The sequence below is a fragment of the Balaenoptera physalus genome (genome assembly GCF_965194825.1).
Source record: "Balaenoptera physalus genome assembly, chromosome: 10".
NCBI lineage: Eukaryota > Metazoa > Chordata > Mammalia > Artiodactyla > Balaenopteridae > Balaenoptera > Balaenoptera physalus.
The window spans coordinates 78,269,681-78,279,725 of record NC_138889.1 but is presented as its reverse complement, the minus strand read 5'-3'; the positions used below and the strand labels follow the sequence as shown (position 1 = coordinate 78,279,725).

At 36.2% G+C, this 10,045-nt stretch overlaps 1 protein-coding gene across 3 annotated transcripts in view; it reads right to left on the bottom strand.

Moving 5' to 3' along the window:
- Positions 1-720: 720 nt before the first annotated feature.
- The window catches only part of NELL1 (neural EGFL like 1), an 856,536-nt gene continuing 847,211 nt past the window's right edge, over positions 721-10,045 (bottom strand). For 2 of the 3 annotated variants that reach the window (XM_082476605.1, XM_082476603.1), the window contains 3 exons: positions 7,608-7,784; positions 5,096-5,320; positions 721-3,591 (listed from right to left, as the gene is read on the bottom strand). In XM_082476605.1, the coding sequence (XP_082332731.1) occupies positions 3,541-3,591; positions 5,096-5,320; positions 7,608-7,784 (453 nt within the window). In that variant the 3' untranslated portion in view covers positions 721-3,540. The other variant, XM_082476604.1, reaches the window with a different exon arrangement.

The following is a 10,045-nucleotide window of genomic DNA, read 5'->3' as shown; positions in this document are numbered from 1 at the left end:
TGAGCTCAGGGTCTTCCTACTCCACTATCTTGGCCTGAACTCATGATTATCTTTTAATGTCATCCATTTAGAAGAAGTAAAAAAGCTCACTTGAAATTGAAATTTGAAAAAACATTTCAAATCATTACCAGGATGGCAGAGGGAAAACCAGGGTGGATTGGGTGGTAGTTCTAGGTCTATAACAAATTAATTATGAACTCTGGCCAATTCACGTAACATCTGAGCGTTGGTTTCATTTGCAGAAGGGAAGGTGGTGGGTTGGTCAGTGGCTTTTAAGCTATGCTCTCTTGATGTCTGTGAGTTGTGGTGGGATATATGAAGGTATTCCAGTTCTCCAACCCTTGCTCCAAGCAGAGAAATTCTGCTTTTGTCTGATTTTTATAGCAAAGCACTGAATAAATTTTATTTTTAAACAGGTCTTATTGCTTAAGAACATTTGAAAGCCACTAGAGTGGGTTGTTTCCACCATCCCATGATAACTTATTGATACTATAAAAGATTATGAATTTAATTTTTTAAATAATGAATGGAAAACCGACCCTATGCAAGGCACTATGCTGGATGCTAGAAAATGAAGATTGTATGTAGTCTAGCCTTTTGCATAATACAAGGAAAATGTACATTAAGTCCATAACAGTAACATTAGTGTAGAACTAGAAAGCTCAGAGGAGGGGAAGCTCTGAGACTAAATAAATAAACAAACATACACATAGCATATGAATATATATTAAGATATATGCATTATCAGTTGCATATAAATATATATAGATTATAGATATGGTACCTATATATAACATATATGATATATGTGTATATATATTTCATATGCAACCTAGAAGGAAATGAGGCAAAATTTATGTTTAATTGATGTCTTGTTAATATATAGGACTTTCATCTCCCTTCATATTCTACTGTCTTGAATCACAGTGCTTTTACACTATTGAAAATCAGAGGGTAGCTACATAATTGCTTAAGTATTTATCATTGTTTCTTACCAATGTGTATGTTACACTTGAAGACAGTGGTTATGATCTGTAAGGAGATATGTTTGTCAAACACTTTTTTTGTTCATTAAATGCATAGCCATTTCACACTGTAAATCACAGCATGAGACTTAAGCACATACCATCAGGAGGTTTACCACACTTTTAAAAATAACTTTTCAGTTTCTGGCTGGAGAAGATATTTCAGGGAGTAATTTATTTCAATATGATCCCCTAATGGATTCAGAGATTGTCAGCACCTTCTAAAGGCCCACATAATGGTGATCTTTAAAGTAAAAAGTATTTTGTTCATCTTTTTATTTCCCCAGCTCAGCACAGTACTTTATGAATAAAGTACTCAATTTTTTAATAAGGAAATGTCATCAATTATTTTATAGGAAGTAAAACCCCGTATAGATAGGAGCTGGCAGTAGTTTAAATTGTGTTACTAAATATCAATAACATTTTGTCATCACGTTAGCACAGATTAAATTTAACTGAAATGAAAAGAAGAAAATACTGAGTCTTATGATTGTAGTTGTGAAACACCAGTATTTTAGGATGAGCCATCAATGCTAATGGCTCTGCAACAAAGTATGAATATGTACAGATTCAGTGAAAACTGTTAGATTCTGGAAATTCCTTGGAAAAAAAATGGAAACACACATTCTAAAATACACACCAATGTTCAGTCATCACTTACACCAGACGTTGGCAAGCGTTTTTGTAGAGGTAAGATGGTGATATTTTTGGTTTTGCATCTTTGTTGGAACTACTCAGTTCTGCCACTTTCTTCAGCAGTAGAGAATATATAAATGAACGTGCATGGCTGTGTTCCAATGAAATAGGCAGATGTCCGGATTTGACTCAAGGGACCATAGTTTGCCAACCCCTCACTTATACAGCCACAAATGATTCTTATAAATGTCTTTGTTTTTCCATTGAAAACTGACAGGTATTTTTTAATGGAGGTGCCATAAATATTTTCTAAATAATCATTTTCAAAAATCTCTGTTCCAAGATTACACTTAAAGAATTAAAATGGAGACGTGTTCTAATTTACCGTACTATAGCAGTAGTTGTCAAATATAGTTTTAACTGCTATATCATAATTTAGCACATGAAACTGATCTCATGTAGTGAATTGTAGTGAATTTTATCTTCACAAAAATACTGACAAATATCAATAAATAAGTAATCTGAACTTGTGATTTTTAATTATTAATTCTATTAATATTTGGGACTTAAAATATATTTAGCATGACTGACTTAACAACTTAGGTCTTTGTCTTGATTTTGTGAACAAAATTTCATGAACCAACTTGATTCAGAACAATGATGAATTCAGGAGACTTAGGTATTACAAACCACTAAGATGTGGTTCACTTGAAAACTACAACTGTTTTAATTCTCAGCTCAGATATAATGTCATTTGCACATTTTAGTCATTTTATGTAACTCAATAACTGCCATCTCTTAAAAATATGGTAGTGGCTCAAATGAAAACATTCACTGTTCTAAAATAACTACTGAGCATACAAACAGCTTTCTTAAAAGCGTATCCTCTACCATATGTGATGTGGCATGATTTAGTAGAAAATATCATTGTACAGGCATCAGGAGACCTGGTTATCAATCCCAATGTGTTATAAATCAACTAGATCTGAACAAATTGGTTGACTGGGATACATTAATTTACTCTAATGTAGGAATAACACCATGCACCTCTCCTATAGTGACAACTTGTATTAAAAAGCATGGAAGTCCCTCGTAAGAAGTATCAAATACTATATAAAACCGATGCAAGGATACTTCTTTTTCTTTCAATGCCAGAAAAGTCTGCAAGCATTGCTGCTTCTAAATTGTGGCTTAAGATTTTGTTTCTTTTGTTTGTAAGAGGGAGGAGAAAGTTCCTTTTCAAATAATTATTTATGTTTGTGGTCTTTCCCCTCTTTAACATATCATAATTGCTCTCAGCTTGCATAAGCTGAACGAGTGGGTATCTAGGTGTGTTCAACAGTTTGAAATGTAAGTAAGATGCAGTTAGGCTCTACGTACACATATTAATACATTTCACAGGAATCTCAATACTAAGTATTCAGTGGATGGGACAAAAATCACAACAGGCAACTTTATTTGTAGAATTTGATCCAAAAATCCAGAAAAAATAAACAAAAGGAGCTGGGTCTCTATTATGTTTGTTAGTACACAAAATAAACAAAAAAATACATCAACATTTACCATGAGATCATTTAAATGTGTCTGCAAATGATCTGATAAGGGAAACGTGATTTACAACATGGGAAACTTTTTTTTTTTTTTTAAACAACCATAAACTTAAATGCACTGCACTGTAGGTCACCTAGACTAGGTTAGCAAGAATGAGCAATGTGGTAGGTCCAAAAGGCAGCCCCCAAACACCTTCCTTCAGTGGAAACTTTGGTAATTGTCTGTGGTTAAAAACAAAAAACAAAAAACACCAACTCCTGTTCTTCATCATGTTGGATGGTTATTTTGTCCATTTTTCTCCCGCGATGATGAGTCCATTTTAAATACTTCAATTATTATGAAGACACTCCAAATCCACAGAACAGCAGACACTTCCATTCTGTGCATCAAGACACAAGCATTAGCCAGTGAGACATAGAATATAAATCAATATGTAGTGTCCACCTTTATATTCAAAATGACCATCTACGTATTGAGACCAACTCCATGAATGCTATAAAAAAATTACTAGAAAAATGCCAGAGTAGGAGTTGAAAGAAAGGAAAGACTTATGAGACCCTTCAGGGTCCCTCTTGTTGGCTACTGCTGGCAGTGCAACTTCATACACCCCTGTCTGAGCTCAGACCATGTTTGTTTGAGACTCCTCTGTATTTCCAAGTTGTTTGTTTACACAACTTAGTCACTGGACTTACTCTAAATGAGATTCTTTCCAAAAATAACCCCCTGAAAGATAAATTGCCATTAATAGTACTAGTCAAAAGTACCAAAAGAGCCTGAAAATAACTCCAAAATGGCTTACAGAAAGGTGGGCATATTAGGGGTAAATATAGACTATCTCATGGTGACTGTGAAGGGGATGGTACCTATCAATTTTGGGGACTTCTTCATGAAAAATCAATTACATGTATTAATGTAAGTATACCTTTATAATCCTCCTAAATGAATCTCAAACCTAATCTCAGAGAAATAATACTAAATAACATAGGTCTCCACATCTGGTCATTGTGTCTGATGGGGCTGAAGGTACAATGGGACCATGACTCTTGTTATATGAAGCTTGATGTCCTTTTTGTATTGGGGCTGCATTTTAAGATGGTACTTTTCAGGAAAGAGAAAAGAATCCACATTTAAAAGCATAAAATGACAAGTTGGGATCCTTCCACTGAAGCCTGAAGCTGAGCCAGGGTTTGATAGAATTGAATAGACTAATATTTTTAACATGCTTAATCATGGGAATCTTAAGCAGATGTTTCGGCAGAAATTTGACCCTGCCTAACCCTTGCTTCAAGTTGACTACAGTCATAGCTCTTCATAAGCTTTGAAGGTAGGAAGGGGTCAGTTATTAATTTTAATGACATATGAGGATGCCTCATGGGAACTCCTCCAAAAAGATAGGAAAATAATCACAATGAATTAAATCGCGCAGCAAGAGCTTCAAGTCCCTGCATTAGGTACTGTGATAATTAAACAAAGCAAAAACTTCATAGATTTATAGAACACTTTCTTCTAACATTGGCAGTTTCATGAAAGAGCTTATAAAAATTTCCAGGATGAAAAATGATTTTTTTTTTTTTACTTTTTAATATGCAGGTCAAAATAGCTTAAATCAGCCATAATTGGGCCTAGTGCAATTGTTTAAATCCTGTATTTTAAAAGGCAAAAGAGAGTATTTTATTCCATGGTCATCATTTGGAATTTGCCTTAATACACGGTACAGCTACAATCCATTCAGACAGATTAACCTCTGGTGAGAAGCAAATGCCTGCCTGTGTTTCCACCATGCCCCTTGGAACCTGTGCATTCAGAAATATCAGGAGTGGACCTCCGGCAGGTGTTCTCTGGCAATGGTTCAAGGCCTGGTTATCCTCAGGACACCCGATTACCTTGCATTTGCAGGTTGTGCAGGGAGATCCAGTCATTGTCCACACTGAGCCGCTAAGCCTAGAGAGGCCATAGCTGTCCAGGCAAGTTTTTCTGATGTCATAGGCGATGTTATCAGCCAGGCAGGGGTCACTGACACAGCGGGGACAACATTCCCCTTCCAAGAGGGTTGTGTACTCACAGCTCAAACTGGGGCAAGTGAGCGGCCAGCAATCTACCTCTCCTTCCTGTGGAGAGAAAGCCAAAATGCTTCATCATTGACCTTATGCACAATCCTGTTGCCAAAGTCCCAGAGGGGGAAATTCTCAGGAATCTCCATCCCTGTCCGCACTAACTGTTGCTACTTTAGCATCGTTATGGGTATGATGTGTTTCCTCCTTGAAGAACAAATACAGACATCACCTCCTCCAGGGTGCTTTTGCTGACTGTCTATACTGTAGCCACGGAAAGAGTTCGGTCCCATCTCTGTGTGCCAATGGCAACCCATAATTATTTTTATCGTGAGACTTACCATAATTATCAAAACAATTCCAGATTACGTTTTGAGCTTTCAGGCTTTGGGCTTGTTCCTTTATCTCCCTGATGCTTAGCACACTTCTGGTCAATAAATGTTAAGCAAATGAACAAATAGATGATAAGGTACTGAGCTAGTGTATAAAGAGAAATCTATTTCTCTTAAGGTCAAAGAGGAACTTAAACCACTGTACTATTTCAATAACAACATGCACTGAGTTGCTTATATTGGATTTAAAATTGAGGTTGGGCAATATCAGGAGAACAATTTCATATTGGTTTTGAATGTAATGTCTGGCTAGTGACACATCCCTAATATGTAGTAAGGTGTTACAGTTCAGACAGAACCTCCAAGTATTCCAGAATGTGGCCACTGTTGCTCCACTGAGCTGCACACAGTAGAGACTACTACCTATGTAGCCTCTTCCGTTATCATGACACTCATTATAATTTACGTAAACGCATGCCTAATTATTCAGTCAGCCTCACAAGACTATGGCCTTTGGTCAGCTTCATGATAGACCATGTCTGTCATGCTCATTGTTATATCATCCAGAGTCTGGCACACGCAAACTATTGATACTTATTAAATATAACCCACTTTATTCTCAAGTCATTATTAAGTTACATTCAGCAGCTTCAGTTCTCCCAGGAAATAATAACCTTAGGGTCTGGGGATGAGAGAGGATACTCTTTTGAAATTCTATGAAAATATCATGTCTAAAATTAATACCAATTTTTCTGAGTGCCTGATGATTGGCTTCTTCAAAGAGAAATGTAATTTTCCAGACTGATATGGAACCTAATTCTATAGTTGTGTTGGGTTTGTCTATTCTTGAATGGGAGATGTAAAAATGGCTATGATTTGAATATATCTGAGTTATACTCCTCAGTATTAGGAGTGATTAAGAAAGATTTGTTTCTATTAAGATTATCTGCACATTCGCCAGGTGACTTTAGAAAATCCAATAGAAACTTACAGCCAAATTTTTCTGAATGCCTGTTTTTATACAGTATCCATAGACTGAATCATTAATTTTAGCAAATGTTAGATTATGGAACACAGCTAACAGTTTCCATTACAAGTTGACTTAGTTATGACTTAGCTCCACTGGCTGTAATTACCTCAGAGATGGAACATCATATTCACTATGATAATGTGTCTTAACAGTCTTTGCAACATTAGAAATCTTTGTGTTATATAATTTTAAACAGAAAGAACCAGGTCCAGAAATTAAGGTTTTTCTCTGGACTTTCTCAAACCTGATTATATCATTAGTATCCCCATATTAAGATACAAAATAACGTTCATTTTTCTACATTAAGGTTTAGCACCGGAAACAAATTTTTCAATCTAGGAAATATGAACAATAGTAACTATTGTGCACTAAGTACCTTCTATGTGTCAAGTACTACACTTGCCTTTCACATAACTCTGATCTTCACAACAGCCCTGCAAGATAGGTGCCCATCCACTTGTGTACACTGAAGGAAAGAATGATCAAGTAAAATGTTAGGACTTGCTCAAGTTAATTACACACATCTTGCATGTGGGAGAACCAGGACTGTCTCTATGACCTAGAATCAATATCAATCCCTGATATTTCTACTATGTTCTGCTATCTCTGATATTGAAACCTTTAATGGTAATGTCCCAAGAAATGAAAGATTTGGCTCTGTAAGAACTACAAGTCCCCATCAAGGGTTTGAAAGCTTTCTATCATGTGGGGAATTTTATTGATCTGGAGTGGCTAAAAAGTAGCAACTGTAAACTAACTTGGACCAAATCTGTGCTATAAATGTCCTTTCTGTCTTACATGGTGTTTTAAATAGTAGAATATGAATGTCTTCTGGAAGAACATATGCCCCGTAATTAGCCACAGGACCCACAACTCCCTGCACAGTATCACAAATTGCAGGAAACTAAAGCCCACAGGCAACTGAGCTTGTAAACCCCTCCAGAATATAAAGGATAACACACTCTAAAGGAAGCCAACATACCAGACACCGGCACTGCTGGCAGCTGTGAGTCCAGTTGTCTCCACTACGATAGAGCTTGTGTCCATTTTGATCTAAACATTGACTTGTGACCCTGGTGTCACACTCTGGGCAACAGAAAAGGTCAACGCTTGGATTCTGGCAATCACAAGCTGTCCGCCGGCAGAATATCTTTCCATCCTGTTTAGAAATGAGGTTAAGGAGATTTCATCATTAGGGAAACGATAAGCTACCCTATGGAAACCAAATCTTATAAACACTACAGAGCACATAGGAAAGATTTCTAGTCAAAGTGCTCCCCTGGCCACCTCCCATTTTGCTCGAAACAGATGCACACATGTATACTCACATATACACACCCTGCCTTTCCCTGACCTTGCTTGCAGGGCAGCCCAAGTAAACATGGAGACATTTCTAACTTGCAAACAGAAGTCAATATGTTCTTTGAAACTTTTCTTCTAAATGTTTCTTAAAAATCATATTTCTAAGTAACATTATAACTAAGCAGCTAAAAATGCATAAATAATCAAGCACTCATTTGAGTGGAAAATCATGCTGCTGTACTTTTCCCAGTTCACAATGAACAACCTAATACATTCAAATGCATTCATCTAATTTTATCTCTGGCTCAACTCTGGGAGGAAGTCTGACTATACCCTTTTTACAGAAGAATTAACTGAGGCCCAGAGAGGCTAAAAGACTTATCTAGTAACACAGAGGTAGCAATTCTCTAAGCACCACCACCAGATATTCTGGTTTCGAAATAATTTTTCTTCTACAAGATAGCTTTTAGGTTGTTTATTACAAGGAGCTACAATAAGGTGTCACTTCCCACCTTGAGGCAGTTCCCCAAATTATAGGCAGAGTACAATTTCTGGAATAATGGCCTTGAACACTCAGAAGGGATTGAAGGTCAACAGCACTCAAACATTAAGACAGAATGTTTTGCAGTGTTTCTCATTTATATGTCTGTTGCTCACAGTAACTTCTCATCTCAGACAATGAAGAGCTAAAAATTTAAGGTGAGACATATGGCCACCTTTTATGGTTATAACTGCTTTGCCGAATATTTACAAAACCAGAGAATCTCAGGGCCAGAATACATCTTAGAGGACACATAACCAAACTTTCTGACCTATACTTGATTAGTCTAGAGCAACCATATTCAAAAGTCATCAAGCCTGTGCTTAAAGCTCTCCAGTCTTGAAGAACTCACCATTATGGAAGGTATTCTAATTATGCAACTCTGTACCTTTCTGAATGTTAAAAATTGTACTTTTTCTTGCCCATCTTCATTGATCCTTGTTTATACCCTTGGTAATCATAGAACTCCCCATCCCTTCTATCACATTTTTACTCTTCATTCTTAGAAGAGAGCTCTTATGTCTCCTCTGAATCATCTCATCTCTAGATTAAACCTCTAATTTTTTGACCACTTCCAATAGTTTTGAATCTTTTCACTGTTGTTGTTGTCACTTTCTTTTTTAAATTTGTTTTTACTTTTAAATATTTTATTTTTTAATATTTTTATTGAAATATACTGGATTTACAAAGTTGTATTATTTTTAGCTGTACAGCTAAGTGATTGTTATGCATACATGTAGGTATATATTTGTTTTTTTTTTTTTTACATTTTCTTCCATTATAGGTTATTACAAGATATTGAGTATAGTTCCCTGTGCTATACAGTTGGTCCTTCTTGGTTATCTATTTTATATATAGTAATGTGTATATTTTAATCCCTAACTCCTACTTCATCCCCCCATTTCCCCTTTTGTAACCATAAATTGGTTTTCTATGTCTGTGGGTCTATTTCTGTTTTGTAAATAAGTTCATTTTATCATTTTTTAGATTCCATACATAAGTGATATCATATCTTTCTCTGTCTCACTTACTTCACTTAGTACGCTAATCTCTAGGTCCATCTATGTTGTTGCAAATGGCATTATCTCATTCATTTTTTATGGCTGAGTAATATCGCATTGTATATATGTACCACATCTTTATCCATTCCTCCACTGATGGACATTTAGGTTGCTTCCATGTCTTGGCTATTGTAAATAGTGCTGCGATGAATATTGGGGTGCATGTAACTTTATGAAGTATGGCTTTCTCTAGATATATGCCCAGGAGTGGGATTGCTGGATTGTATGGTAGTTCCATTTTTAGTTTTGTAAGGAACCTTCATAGTGTTCTCCATGGTGGTTGTACCAAGTTACATTCCCACCAACAGTGTAGGAGGGTTCCCCTTTCTCCACACACTCTCTAGCATTTATTGTTTGTAGACTTTTTGATGATGGCCATTCTGACCAGTGTGTGGTGATACCTCATTGTAGATTTGATTTGCATTTCTCTGATAATTAGTGATGTTGAGCATCTTTTCATGGCTTTTTGGCCATCTGTATGTCTTCTTTGGAGAAATGTCCATTTAGCTCTTTTGC